This window comes from Triticum urartu, unplaced genomic scaffold (assembly GCF_003073215.2).
Source record: "Triticum urartu cultivar G1812 unplaced genomic scaffold, Tu2.1 TuUngrouped_contig_5324, whole genome shotgun sequence".
In the NCBI taxonomy this organism is placed as follows: domain Eukaryota; kingdom Viridiplantae; phylum Streptophyta; class Magnoliopsida; order Poales; family Poaceae; genus Triticum; species Triticum urartu.
Genome location: NW_024115992.1, coordinates 1 through 20638, shown reverse-complemented (window position 1 = coordinate 20638; position 20638 = coordinate 1). Strand labels below are relative to the sequence as shown.

General features: G+C 42.9%; 1 protein-coding gene across 2 annotated transcripts; it reads right to left on the bottom strand.

Moving 5' to 3' along the window:
- Positions 1–1891: 1891 nt before the first annotated feature.
- LOC125529080 (probable protein phosphatase 2C 11) lies at positions 1892–8769 on the bottom strand. 2 transcript variants are annotated; one of them, XM_048693494.1, is made up of 12 exons: positions 8548–8769; positions 7002–7113; positions 6753–6887; positions 4951–5014; positions 4753–4861; positions 4489–4642; positions 3423–3548; positions 3206–3329; positions 3052–3128; positions 2897–2949; positions 2679–2733; positions 1892–2510 (listed from the first exon to the last, which is right to left on the bottom strand). In XM_048693494.1, the coding sequence occupies exons 2-12, from the start codon at positions 7065–7067 to the stop codon at positions 2331–2333; spliced, it is 1143 nt and encodes a 380-aa protein (XP_048549451.1). In that variant the 5' UTR covers positions 7068–7113; positions 8548–8769; the 3' UTR covers positions 1892–2330. The 2 variants fall into 2 exon arrangements, with proteins under 2 accessions (XP_048549451.1, XP_048549452.1); XM_048693495.1 differs by having other exon boundaries at positions 7022–7113; positions 8548–8766.
- Between the last annotated feature and the right edge of the window lie 11869 nt (positions 8770–20638).

Here is a 20638-nt window from a genome sequence, read left to right as displayed (position 1 = left end):
ACCCTAGCAAACGCGTCGTCTCTCTGTCGCAGGAGGTGTTGCAGGGGGTCGTCGCGGGAGGGCTTTGGCGGCTGACGACGGGAGGTGCTCTTCACAGCAGGCTTGGTTTCGGTGGTCTGGGTATCCATGGTGCCCAGATCTGCAGGCTCACTGTTAGGAGATGAGGGACTTGGGCGAAAGCTTTTGACGACATCGGCGCCTGCGGGTGTCGTGACCTTCTTGGAGGCGTCGTCGTAGAGTTCCTCCTCTCCTTCCATGTGCTTGGGTTCTCCGGGTGAGAACCTAAACTTCAGTATTCTGGAGTGGGCGGCGGCGGCGTTTTACGTCGTAACCTTGGAGGCGTCGCTTTGGAGGGTCAGCCTTTGGTTGTTGTGCGGGCTCTTTCGTTTTCATGGGCAGTGTATGCCGGGGCGGCGGCTCCGGGATCTTCAGTTGAGAGCTGAGGCGGCGGCCTCGGGCAGCAGTGCGGCGGTGGCCCCAGGAGGTAGGGCTGTTTGTCGACATGGCTTGGCTGAGGACCTTGAGCTGCGTGGGTGGCAAGGTTGTCGGCTCGGTCGACGCGTCCCAGCGGGGGCGGTTGGATGGTATGTCGGGGCGGCGGCCCCGGAAGGCGGTGTCGGTTGAGGGCGCAGGGCGCAACGGAGCAGTGGATGTCGAGGCGGCGGCCTCGGGCAGCAGTGCGGCGGTGGCCCCAGGAGGTAGGGCTGTTTGTCGACATGGCTTGGCTGAGGACCTTGAGCTGCGTGGGTGGCAAGGTTGTCGGCTCGGTCGACGCGTCCCAGCGGGGGCGGTTGGATGGTATGTCGGGGCGGCGGCCCCGGAAGGCGGTGTCGGTTGAGGGCGCAGGGCGCAACGGAGCAGTGGATGTCGAGGCGGCGGCCTCGGGCAGCAGTGCGGCGGTGGCCCCAGGAGGTAGGGCTGTTTGTCGACATGGCTTGGCTGAGGACCTTGAGCTGCGTGGGTGGCAAGGTTGTCGGCTCGGTCGACGCGTCCCAGCGGGGGCGGTTGGATGGTATGTCGGGGCGGCGGCCCCGGAAGGCGGTGTCGGTTGAGGGCGCAGGGCGCAACGGAGCAGTGGATGTCGAGGCGGCGGCCTCGGGCAGCAGTGCGGCGGTGGCCCCAGGAGGTAGGGCTGTTTGTCGACATGGCTTGGCTGAGGACCTTGAGCTGCGTGGGTGGCAAGGTTGTCGGCTCGGTCGACGCGTCCCAGCGGGGGCGGTTGGATGGTATGTCGGGGCGGCGGCCCCGGAAGGCGGTGTCGGTTGAGGGCGCAGGGCGCAACGGAGCAGTGGATGTCGAGGCGGCGGCCTCGGGCAGCAGTGCGGCGGTGGCCCCAGGAGGTAGGGCTGTTTGTCGACATGGCTTGGCTGAGGACCTTGAGCTGCGTGGGTGGCAAGGTTGTCGGCTCGGTCGACGCGTCCCAGCGGGGGCGGTTGGATGGTATGTCGGGGCGGCGGCCCCGGAAGGCGGTGTCGGTTGAGGGCGCAGGGCGCAACGGAGCAGTGGATGTCGAGGCGGCGGCCTCGGGATATTTGCAGCTTCGAGGGTATGGGCCTCGTGTCGTGTGGGCGACGTGGTTGTCATCGATGTTGTTCGTGGGTGGGCTTTGCCCTGTGTGTTAGTCTTTGGGGTGGGTTTGGCTCTTGTTCCGGTTTTCGCCTAGTTTTCCGTAGTTAACTGGGCAATTCTCTTCTACTTAATTAATAGATGAGGCAATCTTTGCCTCCGTTTCGAAAAAGAAAACTTCTAACTGAAAGTTTGACAATCATGGCAGTTTTTTTAGGGTTAAGTTCATATGAACTATTGCATGCATAAACCGTTAAACAATTTCTTGAATACTTGCATATCCGAACTGATTCTGGCCTATCTTGAAATATTAAGAGAAAAAACAAGAACAGAAACACACTGGATTCAGATTTGATACATTACAAGATCAGAAGAACAGCTACAGCCGCAGAGGCATGGAATATACAACCAAAAAACAAAGGAACACCCCAGCCACGTTTACAGCATACACACAAACTATAGCATAACAAAACATCCCAAATTATGGCGTGGATGATCCGAAACATGGATTGTACAATGACGAACAGAGCGGCTCACAGAAGTTGAGTGCCAGGATTTCGATGTTGCGCCAAACAATGTGATTTATCCTGGGTTCGCAGGCAGAATGCACGCCAACCACAGCAATTGACTGATATACAGTCGATACCCCAGCCACAGAGTGCACACAATTTCACATCGGCAACTTTGCATCCTAGCCCGTGTCAAGAGCCGTAGACCTCAGCACCAGTGGAGCCTTTGCATTAACGCGTAATACTCAGTGAACCTCAAGACTCTTCCTTGCCTTTCGCAGATTGCTCCCCCACGTCAGCCTTTTTCTTGTCACTGACTGGTTTTTTGAACTGCACCAAGATCATGGTCATGTTGTCGCATCCGTCTCCGCCCATTGTTGATGGAGCCAGGCATCTGTCGAGCACTCTTTCACACACTGCAGAAAGGCTGCTCTCCTGCATTTTTGTGTCGTTGTTAAACATAACAAGTACTCCCTCTGTAGACTAATATAAGACTTTTTAGATCACTAGTCTTGCTAGTTTACAGAGGGAGTATTTGACAAACGTAAAACGTAATCTCCTCCAAAGTACATTGTTCAGATAGGAAAACAACTTGGCACTCACCGTGTTTATATGCTCATGGATGAAATCCACCAACTGCTGGCTTGACATACAGTCCCTGTTCGTTAAATAAATTTGTTGCTTCTGTTAGGACTTGAGTGCAATAGGTCAGATGAAGCATAGCACCTAGCTGCTACTAAGTTATGCACTTCAGCTGCACACGAAAGGAGAGAGCAATGAGGGAAAGTGTGGCTATGCACACTGCAGGTGGAGAGCCTTACCAAATGCCATCACATGCTAAAACAAGAAAGTCATCCTCATTGCAAAGTTCCACCTAAAAACGAGATTGCATTATCTTAGAATGTAGCATAAGGATCATTGCAGATCATGATTAAGTGCGGAAATTTAAGGTGGTGCCAGCATTCAGAGGGCTTACAACATTGATGTCAGGATTTGAAGTCACTATTTGCTTCTCAGGAGGCAAGAATTTGTTCTGCTTAAATTCCATATCTCCTACACAAAGGCACTCATATAGGTAAGACACCAACAAGGCAGAACATACCAATAAAAGGGAAGAAAAAAATGCACACCAATCGCTCTCGCTAAGTTCAAACTTCCATTTATCCGCCCCATGCGTATGAACCCGCCTGCTTTTAGTATTCTTTCTCTCTCAGCTACAAGCTCTGGCTTGTGGTCTCTGGACAAATTGTATGCCTGTCATGGATGTGACACAGAACAGACAGTCTGACTGTCAGACATATCTTTATGACTAATTATGTGACTAATAGCAGGAACGAGAATACATACCTGGCCAGCCCTAGAAATAACACACCGGGAATCACCAGCATTTGCCACGACAAGTTGGTTATTCCTTACTAGTGCTACGCATGCTGTACTTCCACATGTTGGCCCATCAAAGTCAGAGTGGGGTCCCTGTTCAAAGATTATCAGTGTGAGATGGCTTAGTGGCCCAAATACAAAATTAGGCATACATAAAAATGGGACATAGTAACTGCATCTTCTGGACAATGAAAATTATAAAAATAGCCATTATTTTTCGTTCTTAGCTTGCAGGTTGGTAGTACTGCAATGCAGCGCAAAAGCTAAGCAAACATTACACAAACAAATAAACCACACAACTATGTATGAACCACCACATCTATATGTGATCACCCCGCCAATGCGTTGAATTTACATGCAATTTGTCAATATCCTCTGGCTATTATCTTGTAGCAAATATGTTGCTGAACATCACCAAAGTGTGGATATCACTACGCGATACAACCTAAACAAAACATGAGAGCAAGACGTACACAGAAGAAACCCCAGATACAAGTAACCAAAGCAGGGATGTCTGAATACTCTTCCCTTTCAGTTGGGATAGCTATAACTAACAAAGGATCGTCTCTAAAGCAGTAAAGCCACTTCTTGAGGCAAAGCATGGTAAAGAAAAACAGGCACCAAGAATTCTAGCTGAAAGGTTACATGTGGTGGACATCGGTATCTTTTTAAAACAATAGAGGCAACAATTGATGGTACTTCGAGATGCTCAGAATATCCATAAAATGCTATATTCAATGACTAAGCACAGAACTGTACTGTCACATTTATATTACTGTGCAGCGTAAACACCATTTTGACAACATAGCAGTAAGTCTTACATTTTTTCAAAAAATTAAGTTTGAGTAATAGTCCAAATTGCACAAGTTTACTTTTTATAACATTAAGGTTTTGAAATTGTTGCACCTGCCAAAGCTTATGAAACTCTTTTTTAGAATCAAACACAAATAAGGTCCACACATCAACAGTATCATATTATGTGTTTCCTTATTTTACAATATAAAGTAGGGTTGTACTCCCATTGCACATATACCTCCTCTAGAGCCCAGTCATCTTCTGCATTCTTCGAATCACTGCCTCTCGGAGACCAAATCAACCCTTCTATCATGCCACTGAACTTGTTCATCTTATCTCCTAGTGCAGATAGTTCTCTCCAACCTCTCTGTCCTCGCATCATTTCATCCATTCTGAAGTAATAAAACAAAATCAGTCTTTATCATGTTGATGCTATCAGTAATGTCAAAACAAATGCCAAATCCATATATTGTTTCATGTGGTGATCCAATGACCCATATACCTAAAGAAAGCTTTATGAACAGCAGTTCCTAGATCACCAGAAGAATATGCTTCACTTTTGAGAACTTGAGAGTGTAGATATTTTGCACAGAATTTGGCAACCACCCTTCCTAGAAAATAAAGAAATATCAGGGTGCACAACATTTGAAAGACTTAGTTTTAAGGTACAAACAAGAAAAGCGCCAATCTTTGCAAGTACCTCCATGGCCATCAAAAACACCAAAGAATGCTGTCTCATTGTCAAGATCTAGCAATGCTGAATGCTGAAAAATTATACAGGACATTAAACAGTACATGAGAGAAAGATTTCAGAAATATGTTTTTCTTTTGCAATATTTCAGAAACATGTTTAGTTTATATATCAACAAAATTGCAGCATTTGGAAGAGATCAACTATGCTTTATTGTGCAACAGAAAATAGGTCAGATACTCAGATCACTGTGCTAAAGCAACATCACATATCAAAGGCATCACTACTATCACTGCAACATTGATTCGTTAGAATCTGGAAAGATTGATAAACAAGAACTTACGCATCCGATAATGATTGTTATTAAAAGCATCAATCCTGAAGCCACGTAACATTGATTCGTTAGAATCTAGCAAGACTGATAAACAAGAGCTTATGCATCCGATAATGATGGTTATTAAACTGAAAGCCTGAACCTGTGACCAAAAAATGAAACAATAGCATACCTATTCTTTGTCAATTCATTAAATGAACAATTTTGGATATTGGGAATGGGCGTCTCTTTTATGGTGAAAATAATTTACACATGAAATGTTTCATGTGCCCACAAAGTCCACACCAAGTTGCCGTGGAAGATAAATAATAGAGCTTTTATGCTCTCTAGGGACCTAGATTGGACAAATCCCGAAGCCACGTAAAGTAACTGGAGGAGCAGTTAGTGGTTGCGAATCAGACATTCAGTTTAATGTTTTGTACAGCTCTCAGGAACTAAATTGGACAAATCGTGTAGCAACACTATGTCACAGGAAGGGGTGGTTGTGAATCAAGCATTTAGTTTAATGTGTTCTACAGTGCTGGCTTTACACTAGCTGGGAGAGCATCGAAGCACTAGTCAAAGTCAAAACTAGAATGTGCGGCCCCACCAGCTTCAAAGTATCAGCATTATTTTTCAGGTAGTAAGTACGATCATGATAAGAAAGTTGGGTCATGACAACAAGGTTTCTATTAAGAAATGAGCTCAAGGAAAAGTAGTAGCTACACCCAAGTTCATTGCACCCCCTGTTCAAGAATTCATCCGATTAACCAGTTAACTTGCCGATTAATCCCTACTCATAGGGTCACCGAGTAGCCGATAAACTGATAAATCGTCCGATTAATTGATTAAATGGCCGATTAACTTGCCGATTAGCCTATTAATCCCCTACTCGCTAGCCAACCGAGCAGCTACCAGTTAACGATTTCCTCAACAATGATTGCACCCCATGATGAACAGTAAAATCAAAACAACTACCAAAAAAATCTGAAATCTCGTGGCTTCGATTATGAACAAATGTTTTAGGTGGTTGCAAAGTTTGGTGGCCAAATAACATCAAATGAAATACAAATTGCGCTGAAACAGTGGACATGTGTTTGAGCACAAATTTTGTTTTTCTTTTACAGAGCTCCTTGGATTTCATTTGGCCACCAATTTTTGCAAGCACCTAAAATATTTGGTCATGATCGAAGCCACAAAGTTTCAGAATTTTATTTATTTTATTTGCTATGTTTTCGATCATGGGTGCAATGTCCGTGGGAGTAGAAAAACCACTTTCATGAGCTCAGTGTTGTTTTAGTTTCCTCTTTATTTTGTCTTTGTTTTCGTTTGTCCGTTCCCACCAATGGTTGTTTGTACTTTATAAGCCTTATATTGACGTTTTTCTTCTAACACACAACAACACGCATCAAGGTATGTGTTCTAGAAACAAAACTCAATGTTCAGTGTTGTTAAGTGATATCAAACAATTAGAATAGCCTTGAAGTGGAAAACTCACAGCATCTTCCATGCTTGCACGCCATCCTTGCATAGATGAAAGACCAAATTTGAGTTTATCATTTTCCCCGTCTTCGGATAGCTTATCGGTCTTTGGAGTACTGAGGTAAACTCCCATCTTGGCAAGGAAAGAAATCTGCATATCATCAAAATGGAAATATAATAGAACAGTTAAGTACTGGAAATTAATCAGGTCATTCTGAATGACACTTACACCGACAGACACATCTGTTCACAGCAAAACATATACCTGTGATGTAGAATGGATACCACAGTTCAAGTAGCTCTGAACCTTGTTAACAACATTCCAGTGCATCAAATCTCAAGCTTCGATTACAGTTCCATAGGAAGCTAAAAAGTTCCTGAAGAAAGTCAAGATGGCAAGAATCATCACCAAACAGAAGAGCAAAATCAACCAACAACAAGCTCAAATAGCAACAGAAAGACTGTGCATCAGCATGATAAGCCCAAAAGATCAAGAGCGCAACTACCCAAATTACCACATAACAGATGCAGACAATAGCAGTGGAGATGAAACAGAATGAAAATAGCAAGAACGAAAGACAGTTGGATATAAGTGCCATGTATCACCAACAAGGAAATATATAGTTTCCCAACTCCAACTTATCATTAGCTCATTTTGAGCCCTCCATATAAGAAACCCAATCATTGTACGACAGACATCAGAAGTCACAAACGACAACTGCATAACCCCAATTATACCTCCACGGCAGCAGAAGTAGCCCAACCCCCATGGCTGATAAGCTATGGCACTTTATTCAACCACCAGCAATAATTATCACAATGAATACTACGAAAAATCTTTTCAAAATGTAAGACACAAGATGATACTCCCTCCGGTCCTTTTTAGTTCGCATATAAGATTTATCTGAAATCAAGCCTCGTAAAGTTTGACCAACTTTATAGAAAAAAACACCAACATTCACAACGTGAAATTAATACCAGCAGATGCGTCATGACTTAAAGTTTCATACTGTATAACTTTAACATGGTAGATGTTGATATTTTTTCATATAAATATGGCCAAACTTTGCGAAGTTTGACTTTAGACAATTCTTATATGCAAAGTAAAAAGGACCGGAGGGAGTACGAATTAAAAAACGTCCTGGTAACACATACTCCCTCCATTCCACAATGTAGTGCTTCCTCTATCCCCGTGCTTCAACTTTGACCGTAAATTTAACTACCAAGACCGATTGCGGCGGAAGCAAAAGTTATATCAGTGAATTCGTATTCGAAAGAAGTTTTTAATTATGTAACTTTTTCTCCCGCCGCAGTCGGTCTCGTCCATTCAATTTATGGTCAAAGTTCGACCTCGGAAAGCGCGGGCGCGCTATATTTTGGAATGGAGGGAGTATTTTTTCTGATAAAATAAGCTGCAGGTGAATTCTTTTAAGATAATAATTGAATAAAATAAGCAGCCACCTGTACTGCTTCGTATGATCCACCCATGGAGCACATTCCAAGTTAGATTCGCGCAAATCCATCGCCAATAAACGAGAAATGCCCCATGATGACAGGGCATATAATGATACGACCACTACACAGAAACCATTCCTGGCTCTCAAATCTAAAATCTCCACTCCACCCCCAACAGCTCCCAATTCGGCAACAAGAACCCCATCCCAAGATCGACCATGATACCAGCAGTCAGCAGCCCACCTCGAGAAACCCGACCTCGGCAGAGGGCTGGGAAGAACGGAGAAGAATGCACAGGCCAAGAAACCAGCTGCATCGAGAAAGGAAGCAAATTCTCGGACAGGATTTTATTGTACCTTGCATGACGGCTGGCGCGCGCAGCTGAAGGTGGCGGATCACGGCCGGGTGCGCGTGTGCCGGGCTGTCGCTGGGAGGGGGGGAGGAGATTCCGATTTGGAGTTTTGGAAGCGGCGCGGGACGGAGGAGGGCGGCCCTTGCGGTTGCGGAGGGGCAAGGAAGGTGATAAGATGCAGCGTGAGATGGAATTTGTTTTCCTTTTCCGGTGGGCTGGTGTTGGTGGTGTCGCCGCTGACAGGAATGGAATACAAAATGTTCAGGCGTCACGTTCCTGTCACGAGAATTTCCGTTTTAGCCTGTCAGCAGCTCTTGTATTCTTCACAGCGCAGCCTGACAAGAACCTACTTAATGTCTGAATGACAGGTAATAATGTTTCTTCTTTTTTGAAATTCTTTAGTGATCTTTCATGCTACATAGATAATGTGGGTTGTAAATTGACCCAGTCCGAGGGAGGTGGGAACTGGGAAGGGACGCCAATGTAAATTCCGAACTACTCTTTCTGTTTGAAAATACTTGTTGGAGAAGTAAATAAAAAAATAAAAAATAATGTATCTAAAACTAAAAATATGTCTAAATATATCTATTTTCTTCAACAAGTATTCACAGACGGAGGAACGAGATGTAACAACAGTAATACTCCCTCCGTCCTAGATTACTTGTCACGAGAATGGATGTTCTAGATAGGATGCAGATCTGTAGAAGTAAGAGGAGATTACACCGGGCCAGTTCTTTTGGGTGATTCTACCAGAATCGCCCCCCTCCCCAGCTTCTCCCAGAATCACCACTCCATATGTTTTTTACAATCTTAGCTAATTAGACCTTAACTAGGTAGAATTATAAAAAAATATGGAATGGCGATTCTGGGAGAAGCTGGAGAGGGGTGCGATTCTGGGAGAATCGCCGAAAAGAACTGGCCCCAAGTCCATGTGTCAGTGTCAAAATCGACAGATCTCGAGTAGGGGGCTTGAGTTGTTAGATCAAATCAATGGGTAACAAGAGAGAACATGCACAAAGTTACCCAGGTTCGGGTCCTTTCTATGGAGGTAAAATTCTACGTCCTGCTCTTGCTTATATTATATAAGTGTCAAAGTACGTAGTTGATCTACCACGAAATCGTGAGTTGTGAGATAGACCCTAGAGATATGATGAATGGGTGTTTGGATGCCATAATAGTAATCTATTGACTAGCCTAACCTCGATTATATAATGTACCAGAGGCCTAGGATAATAAGAGTCCTAGTCAGATACGTCAGTGGAAAGGAGTCCTTGTATTGATCACCAAGTCTTTGTGGAATCTTTCTCGTATATGTCATGTGTTGTCCGAAGTGGCCCGTTAGTGAACCGTCATGGGGGTCCTCGGCCCGATCCACCTGGTCGGGAGACGACGTGGTGAATACCCCTAGTCAAAGACACCGTTAGTATCCTCCTGAACCGGTCCTCAAGTTGGGGACGCTCATCGGTTCTTCCGAACTGTTTTCATCTTCGGCTATCGGTCTTGAAAGTTGGTTCAACAAATCTTCCCGTCTTCCATTGATGACCCACAATTATAAGGGATCAATCATAGTCCTTTCGATAAGTAAGAGTGTCGAACCCAACGAGGAGCGGAAGGAAATGACAAGCGGTTTTCAACAAGGTATTTTCTGCAAGCACTGAAATTATCGGTAACAGATAGGTTGGTAGCAAGATAATTTGTAACAAGTAACAATAGTAACAATAGGTGCAGCAAGGTAGCCCAATCCTTTTTGTAGCAAAGGACGGGTCGGAACGGTCTCTTATAATAAGTAAAACGTTCTCAAGGAAATATAGGAATTTCATCTAGTCACTTTCATCATGTTTGTTTTATTCGCGTGCACTCCTTTGATAATTTGATATGTGGGTGGACCGGTGCTTGGGTGTTGTTCTTACTTGAACAAGCCTCCGACTTATGATTAACCCCTCTCGCAAGCATCCGCAACTACGGGAAAAAATTAAGATAAAATCTAACCATAGCATTAAACATATGGATCCAAATCAGCCCCTTACGGAACAACGCATAAACTAGGGTTTAGGCTTCTATCACTCTAGCAACCCATCATCTAATAACTACTCCACAATGCATTCTCTTAGGCCCAAAGATGGTGAAGTATCATGTAGTCGACGTTCACATAACACCACTAAGGGAATCACAACATACACATCATCAAAATATCAAAGATGGTGAAGTGTCATGTAGCCGGCGGGAGGGCTCCGTTTCCGTGTGCTTCTTCAAGTTTTGTTAGGGTTTGTGTCCTGCTCAAGAAGACGAGACGACGGAGGCTTCTTGAAGATGGAATAAGGTTCTCCCCGCCCAGCCCCCGTCCCAATGGTGTGTCTAGCATCGTCGGAGGGCGTGTGGAGGTGTGTTTTCGATGGATCTCGCGGGATTTGGTTGGTGGTTGTCTTTGGTGGATTCGGTCGGATCCGGTCTTTGTTCGTCTTTGTTCATGTGTCTTCAGGTTGGATCCTTCCGACCTAAACTTCTCTTCATCGGTGTCTAGGGTGTTGGTCCTATGGGACCTTAGCACGACGACTTCCCGATTGTCTACTAAAACAAGTTGTGCCCGACTCCGGCGAGGGAGGGGCGATGACAGTGGCGCGCCTTCGGCTCGCTGCAGTGCTTGTTGTCGTTAGGTGGTCTATGAATCTGGATGTAATTTTTATTATTCTGGAGTTTGTTGTACCGCCATGATTGAAGATGAATAGATCGACAGTTTCCCGCAAAAAATCAAACGAATACCAAATTCACATGATTACTTATGACAAGACTTCTCCCATGTCCTCAAGAACAAAAGCAACTAGTCGAAAATAATATTCATGTTCAAGATCAGAGGGATATTAAATAGCATAATGGATATGAACATATAATATTCCACCAAATAAACCAACTAGCATCAACTACAAGATGTAATCAACACTACTAGTCACACACAGGTACCAATCTGAGGTTTTGATACAAAGATTGAACACAAGAGATGAACTAGGATTTGAGATGAGATGGTCCCGGTGAAGATGTTGATGAAGATTGATCCTCCCACGATGAGAGGGTTGTTGGTGATGACGATGGCTTCAATTTCTCCCCCCCCCCCGGAGGGAAGTATCCCTGGCGAAATCGCTCCGCCAGAGAGCAAAGGTGCTCCTGCCCAAGTTCCGCCTCGAGACGGCGGCGTTCCATCCCGAAAGTCCTCTCCTCATTTTTTCTAGGGAAAATGGGCTTATATACCAGAAGATGGGCATCAGAGGCTGGCCAGGGGCCCCACTACCCACCAGGGTGTGCTAGGGGGGTAGGCACGACCTGGTGCCTAGTCGGTACCTGGGTGGCCCCCTCTGGTATTTCTTTTCTCCAATAGTTCTTATCTATTCCAAAATAATTCCCGTGAAATTTCAGCTCATTTGGAGATGTGCAAAATAGGTATCTCTGACATAGCTTTTTCACGTCCAGAATTCTAGCTATTGGTAATCTCCCTCTCCATGTAAATCTTGCATATTAAGAGAGAAAAGGCATTAGAATTGCTCCACAAGGTGTTACAATGATTAGAAACACTATAATAATAGCAGGAAAACATGATGCAAAATGGACGTATCAACTCCCTCAAGCTTAGACCTCGCTTGTCCTCAAGCGAAAGCCGATATAGATAATCATGTCCACATGCTTATAGAGAGAGAGAGAGGTGTTAATAAAAAACAAAATACGGACATGGTAGCATCATGATCATTATTATAACAACAATAAACTTTATCATAGAAATTCTCATGAACAAGTAATAATTCATCACAACATCAAAGTATAAGGAATAATTCATCACAACCGTCAAATATGCAATTGCAATTCATCATCTTTTCAGGAAGAGTCTCGTGTCAGAGCTCTTGTTTAGCAAGTCCACATACTCAACCATAATTTAGTCTTCTATGATTTCTAACACTCATAACATATATATGGAGCAAAAAGTTTCAGCCAGACACATAGAAAGATAGGGTCCTATAATTTTGGCCCAACTGGATATATATGCCTAGATCTTTCCCCACCATGTGATGCTTGCAAAAGAGAAAAATAAAAATCAATAGAGGAAAGCACTATTGACTCTTGCACAAAAAGTAAATACATAAAAGTAAAGGATATGCCCTCCACAGAGGGAAGCAGGGGTTGTCATGCACTTTTTATTTTTGGATGCACAAGTTCTTAATGCAAAAGAATGTCATGTTAAATTGCCCCTTATGATAGCAACCTTTATTATGTAGTCTGTCACTTTTATTTCTTTGCCATCACAAGTTAGTACAATGCTTATTTTCCCTTACAATAAAATATCATACATATTTAGAAGCAATTTTTATTGCCTTATGCACCGATGACAACTTACTTGAAGGATCTTATTCAATCCATAGGTAGATATAGTGGACTTTTGTAACATGATACTGGGTTTAAGGGTTTTGGATGCACAAGTAGTATCTCTACTTGGTGCGGATTTTTGGCTAGCAAAGATACTGGGCAAGCATCACATGTTAGAGGATCCATGACAATATAACTTCTATGTGAATATGAACAAACATAAATCATTACGTTGTCTTCCTTGTCCAACGTCAACAATTTGGCATAAAATACTTAATGGGGGCTCACAATCATAAAAGATGTCAAAGATAGTATATTTGCATGTGAATCTTCTCTTCCCTTATTATTTTTTTATGAATTCCACCATTGACCAATGTTATGTTTGTCAACTTTCAACAAATTTTACCACTTATACTTTTCCTTATGTAATGTCATTACTTTCCATAAGATTAGCATATGATCTTTTTAATTATTTTCATTGTTATGATTGAAACATAAAAGTAAAGAAGCAAAAAACTCAAACTAATCTTTATTATATAACTCTCACTCGATTACATAGATAGATCAAGAAACTAGCACTGGAAAATAGATCATACCAAACTTTTATTCAACTAAATCATGAAATAACTAAGGATCGAGCTAAAAATTGGTAAAGATAATAAAAGTGACAATGATACGATACCGGGGTACCTCCCTAAGCTTGGCACAAGCCAAGGGGAGTGTCCATACCCATGTACTCAAGTTTTCCTTTTTGGTGATGGTGGTGGTGGTGTGGTGAGCTTGTCCAGCTTACGTTTCAGGATGAAATTTTCCTCCCTCAAATCATCGACTTCCTGCTCAAGCTTCAATACCTTTTTACATAATGCCTCCTTGCTTTCCTGCAGAAAACGGGACAGGATAAATTGGACCTTAGATTTGTTTACTGTGTTTGGAAGGCTTGACTTCTTGAAATCCACATGCATATCTCCTGGTTGAGGTAGAGGAACATTGTCTTCATCCGAGCCCGCGTCTTCTGTTTCCTTCAAGTTGGCATCTTGCTCCTCCTCTGTGGACCATCCATAGGGGTCTATATCCCCATAGATCCTTGGTGACATAGTGTGATACCAAGCTCTCCCCATCTGAATCTTGAGATGACATACTTTCAGATCTGCCAGGGAAATAGCACGAAACAAGAACAGAGGATATTTCCGCGATGCGGTGGTCAAAACGTCCGGGAGTATATATAACGAAATTTTATCTTGCAAAACACGTAAACTAGAGGAAAAGGAGTGGGGAAGGCCCACGAGGGGCCCACTACCCACCAGGGTGCGCCAGGGAGGGCAGGCGTGCCCTGGTGCCTAGTGGGCACCTGGGTGGCCCACTCCAGTGATTCTTATTTTTGTATTTTTTCTAATATTCCAAAACTTACAAAAAATATTTTTATGGAATTTTTGGAGTCGGTTTACTTACCGTATCACGTACCTCTTCCTTTTTAGGGTTCTGGAGTGTTCTGGAAGGTCTCTTTTATGTATTCCTTCGGCGTCACAGTTTGAATAATGTTAGTTTCAACATTAATAGGTGTACCTGAGATATAATGCTTAATTCTTTGCCCATTGACCACCTTCGGATTAGTGCCTTCGGCATTATTGATCTTAATAGCTCCAGAACAATAAACTTCCTCAATGATGTATGGTCCTTCCCATTTAGAGAGAAGTTTTCCTGCAAAAAATCTAAAACGAGAATTGTACAATAGAACATACTCACCCACTTTGAATTCTCGCATTTGGATTCTTTTGTCATGCCATATTTTAACCTTTTCTTTAAACAACTTGGCATTTTCATAAACTTGGGTTCTCCATTCATCTAACGAACTGATATCAAATAACCTCTTTTCTCCAGCAAGCTTAAAATCATAATTGAGTTCTTTAATTGCCCAATATGCTTTATGTTCTAACTCAAGAGGCAAATGACATGTTTTTCCATAAACCATTTTATATGGAGACATACACTACATGAATCAGGCACTTTGCCGTCTGCCATGGCTGACGGCAAAGGCATGCCTGGCGGACGGCAAAGGCCTTTGCCATTAGCCAGCAAACGGCAACACGTCCGGCTGAACAAGCTATGACAAAGGGCACTTTGCCGTCTGCTGGCAGACAGCAAAGATGCAAAGGGCTTTGCCGTCCGCCAGCAGACGACAAAGGACCTGGACGACACACGTGGCAGCTTAGGGCCGTTAAGGGGTTAACGACGTGCTTTGCCGTCTGCTGGTAGACGACAAAGACCTTTGCATCTTTGTCATCTGCCAGCGGACGACAAAGTGCACAAATATGCCAGCCTAGATGCCCCCCAGGTAGCCGCCACATGGCAAGCTATGCCGTCTGCTGGCATACGGCAAAGATGCCAAGGTCTTTATCGTCTGCTAGTAGACGACAAAGCTGCCAAATAGGCTAGCCCAGTGCACACCAGGTTTCACAGGTAGCTGCCACGTGGCAGCTTTGCCGTCTACTCGCTGATGGCAAAGCTCTTTGCCGTCTACCAGCATACGGCAAAGAGCCTGTACAGCCCCTGTTTTTTTTTTCTGTTTTTTCTTATATTCATTCAATTTCACATATATATACACACACATTTGAAAATACTTTCAGCAAGCATAACAACACATGTACATACCAAATCATATCCCTACCATATGGATATGATCATCCAACACATATACATACCAACTCAAAACTCCATATGCAACATATATAGCTAGCCAACATATCCAACAACAAGCATACAATGGTTTCATCCATACATACATATATAGGTAGCAAGTTTCACATTGTTCATCCTACAAAATCAAAACAAAAAGGGAGCGCAAGGAGAAGAGTAGACTCTATCAACGCAAGCTTCCTCATCGAAAGCAAATCTGCAAATTGGGAAAGAAGAAAGTTAGAAGAAGAAGAATACTAGAAGAAGAAGACTAGCTAGAAGAAGAATAAGAATTTTTCTTCTCTTTCTTTTTCTCCCCTCCTCTTCTTTATCTTCTTATTCTTCTAACTAAGGTAGGTAAAAATGCCATTTTTTAGCTAAGCTAGGTAAAAATGCTAAGTGTAGGTCATTTTAGAGCTAAGCTAGGTAAATAGGTCATTTTGGAGCTTAGTAAGGTTATTATGTCATTTTCGTGGAAAATAAGCTAAGTCTATGTCATTTAGGAGGTAACGAAGATTATCATGCCATTTTTGACCTAAGTATGCTAAGTATGTCATAAATGAACTGAAGAAGCTAAGTATGGGTCATTTTTGAGCTAACCTAGGTAGTTATGCCATTTTTGACCTAAGTATGCTAAGTATGTCATAAATGAACTGAAGAAGCTAAGTATGGGTCATTTTTGAGCTAACCTAGGTAGTTATGCCATTTTTGACCTAAGTAAGCTAATTATGTCATAAATGAACTAGGTAAGCTAAGTATATATCATTATTGAGCTATCCTAGGTAGTTATGCCATTTTTAGCTAACTAACCATATTAAGTCATTTAGGAGAAAAAAATGCTAAGTATAGGTCATTTTTAGCTACCCTAGGTAAAGTATAGGTCAACTAAGCTTATTATGTCAATTTGGAGAAAAATAAGGTAAGTATAGGTCATTTTTGTGGTAACCTAGGTGATGATGCCATTTTTGAGCCAACATACGTAAGTATAGCTCATTTTTATCTAACTTAGGTAATTATGCCATTTAGGAGGAAAATAAGCCAAGTATGCATTTGTTAAGCAAAACACTAGAGAAAACTTACCCTCATCACAACAAATGCGATGAAGATCGCAACTAAGGTAACAATTGATCCAACGGCATAATGATACTGAAAGTGCAACTATCCCTGGGTGGTTTTGGTAATTCCTAACAACATATAGCTCATTGAGCTAATGCTATTTGAAGATAAATATTTCAGGAAAGCTCAATGATTGGCATGGCATGGATTAGAAAGTGGACCCCTCAAAATGCTAAGGACAAAAGATTGGCTCAAGCTCAAAGCACAAGACTCTACATTTTACTTTTAGTGATCCAAGATCACATTGAGTCCATAGGAAAAGCCAATACTATTAAAAGGGGGTGAGGTGTTGCTTAATGAGTTACTTGCTCAAAATGCTTAGTGATATGCTCCAAAAACCCTCAACTACTTTCTCATATCCACATATGTCCCAAACAAAAAGTCAAACTCGGCCCCACCGAAATCTTCTATCCGGCGCCACCGAGTTCACTTGACATAGCCACTGCCTGAAACCCTAGTCACTTCGGTCTCACCGATAGGGATCTCGGTCTCACCGAGATGGAATTGCAAACTCTCTGTTTCCCTTCCTAACGTTTCGGTCTAACCGACATGAGCGATCGGTCCCACCGAGATTGCAATGCAAAGTCTTTGTTTCGCTTTTGTAGCGTTTCGGTCTAACCGAGATGAGCAAATCGGTCCCACCGAGTTTGCCTGACCAACTCTCAGTTTGTCTATTACCAAAATCGGTCCCACCGAGTTTGTGTAATCGGTCTCACCGAGATTATGTTATGCCCTAACCCTAATGGAATCGGTCCCACCGAGTTGACATGTCGGTCCCACCGAAATGCCTAACGGTCACATTATGAACCAAATCGGTCTGACCGAGTTTCATGATTCGGTCCCACCGAGTTTGGTGATTTGTGTGTAACAGTTAGATTTTGTGTGGAGGCTATATATACCCCTCCACCCACTCTTCATTGAAAGAGAGAGCCATTAGAATATGCCTACACTTCCAACACACATTTTCTGAGAGAGAACCACCTACACTTGTGTTGAGGTCAAGATATTCCATTCCAACCACATAAATCTTGATCTCTAGCCTTTCCCAAGTTACCTTCCACTCAAATCATCTTTCTACCAAATACTATCCTATGAGAGAGAGCTGAGTGTTGGGGAGACTATCATTTGAAGCACAAGAGAAAGGAGTTCATCATCAACACACCATCTATTACCTTTTGGAAAGTGGTGTCTCCTAGATTGGTTAGCTGTCACTTGGGAGCCTCCGTCAAGATTGTGGAGTTGAACCAAGGAGTTTGTATGGGCAAGGAGATCTCCTACTTCGTGAATATCTGCCCTAGTGAGGCAAGTCCTTCATGGGCGATGGCCATGGTGGGATGGACAAGGGTGCTTCTTCGTGGACCCTTCGTGGGTGGAGCCCTCCGTGGACTCGTGCAACCGTTACCCTTCGTGGGTTGAAGTGTCCATCAACGTGGATGTATGATAGCACCACCTATTGGAACCACGCCAAAAATCTTTGTGTTTACATTGTGTTTGCTCCCTCCAAACTCCTCCCTTTACCTTCATATGCAATTGTTTTACATTCCACTGCTATACTCTTAGAATTGCATGTGTAGGTTTTTTTTGACTGGGAATTGCATGTGTAGGTTGATTACTTGACTTGTGCTAAGTTGCTAAAATCTGCGAAGACTTAATATTGGGAAAAGGTTAGATTTTTATTTGGTCAAGTAGTCTAATCACCCCCCTCTAGACATACTTTCCATCCTACAAGTGGTATCAGAGCTTTGGTCTCCATTTGCTTTGATTTCCATAGCTTTTGGTGATCATAGCCTTGGTTTCACAACCTAGGAGAGTATGGCGTCTAATGAGGGAAATTACCACCATAGAGGTTCTTACTTTGATGGTACTAATTTTGCTAGTTGGAAGCATAAGATGAAAATGCATATTCTTGGACCCCACCGTTTGGGCTATTGTGTGCCCCGAAGAATTCAACAAAATCAGCCGTCTTGAGAATGCAAAGGAAATTTGGGATACTTTGATTGATATGCATGAGGGTACCGACTTCGTCATGGAATCCAAATTGGGTGTGCTTCAAAGTCAACTTGACAAATTTAAAATGAAGGATGGTGAAGGTGTCATTGAAATGTACTCTAGGCTTGCTCTCATCATAAATGAGATCGCTGGCTTAGGAAGTGAAGAGATTTCCGATAGATTCATCATGAAGAAGATCCTAAGAGCCTTGGATGGAAAATATGATACCGTGTGCACATTGATCCAAATGATGCCCAATTACAAAGATCTCAAGCCAACGGAGGTGATTGGAAGAATTGTTGCTCATGAGATGTCACTCAAGGATAAGGAAGAGCTTCACAACAAGTCAAGTGGTGCTTACAAAGCCTCATGTTATACTCCCACATCATCAAGTGATAAACAAACCTTCAACGAAGAATTGAGCCTAATGGTGAAGAATTTCAACAAGTTTTACAAGAGTAGAAGCAAGGAAAGAAGTTCCAAGTCAAGGTCCTACAATGACAAAATATCTTCCAGTCGTGAGCGCAATTGCTACAATTGTGGAAGACCCGGACACTATTCCAATGAGTGTATGGCTCCCTACAAAAGAAGAGAAGATTCTCCTAAAAGAAGAATTAGAAGAGAAGAATCACCACCAAGAGAGAGAAGGAGTAGAGATGAACGTTATGAACGAAGAACACCACAGAGAAGCAAGGATTCGGGAAGCAAGGACAAGTCATCAAAGAGCTACACAAGACGAAGACATCAAGCTCATGTTGGTGAATGGGTATCCGACTCCGACGATCACTCCGAGAGAATTTATCACTCCGACTCTGAATATACTCAAGATGAAGGTGTTGCCGGTCTAGCACTTGTGTAAACCAACTCCTACGACATATTTGACTCACCAAATGAAGGGATTGGAAGATGCTTCATGGCTAAAGGCCCAAAGGTATCACACCCCGAGTATGTTGATTTCAATAGTGATGAAGATGATTTGTTAGGTGATGATGATTTACTTGTTGACAACTCTAGTTATGAAAACTATGATGAACTTGCTATTAATCATGCTAATCAAGGTAAAATGAATGACAATGATAAGAAGGAGATTGAGCGTCTAACGAAAGAACTAAACACTCTTAAGTTAGCTCATAAAACTACCTTGGAATATCATCGAGAACTTTTAAAGACTCATGAGAAGCTACGCTTTGAAAAGCTCAACCTTGAGCAAGAGCATGAGTTCTTAAAGGCAATCAATGATGATCTTCACAAGAAGAGTTCTTCTTACATTGCCAAGCATTTACTCTTGTCTACTTACATGCCACAAATTAAATCTAGCAACAAGAACAAGAAAGATTCTTCTTCTAGTAGTAACAACAATCATGCTAAACCCATTGATGTTGCTTCTAGTAGTTCTCTTGATTCCACTAATGGTTCTCTTAGCCAAGTTACACTTGAGCAAGAAAATAGCTTATTGAAGGGAATTATAGAGAAAGGTGTTTACAAGAGCCTTGCCGGAAGTAAGCAATTTTAGGAAATTGTACGCAAGCAAGGAAGACACCGAAAGAATCAAGGTGTTGGTTTTGAACGAAAGTTCAATGCCAATGGAGTTGAGTGGGAAGAAGATCAATACCCCAAGACGAAATTTGTTCCTCAACAAGAGAAGTATGATCCTACTTCTTTCCAAGGAACACAAGCTCAAGATGATCTTCCACCACAAGACCACAAGCTAAAAGGCAAGGACAAGCTTCAAGAGGAGATTGATGCATTTGAAGAAGCACCTAAGGCCTTGGTCAAGTGGGTTCCCAAGACTACATCAAGTTCCACTTTATCAAGTATGACTACAACTCCAAGGATTCCCATCAAGATGGTGTCGATCCCTAAGAAGAAGAAATAGAGATTTCTTGAGGGTGACTCCGCCAACATATTTCACTCTTATCATCTTGGCAAGGACAAGTGCAAACAACTTCCATATCTTGCACTAGTTCAAG

What these genes read in the sequence shown, in the direction of transcription:
- LOC125529080 (XM_048693494.1), bottom strand. Translation starts at nt 7,067, where the DNA reads ATGCACTGGAATGTTGTTAACAAGGTTCAGAGCTACTTGAACTGTGGT. An exon ending in CAAATCCTGACATCAATGTT is followed by an intron (nt 2,950 to 3,051) that starts GTAAGCCCTCTG and finishes TCTCGTTTTTAG; the next exon opens with GTGGAACTTTGCAATGAGGA. An exon ending in TCCATGAGCATATAAACACG is followed by an intron (nt 2,511 to 2,678) that starts GTGAGTGCCAAG and finishes ACAAAAATGCAG; the next exon opens with GAGAGCAGCCTTTCTGCAGT.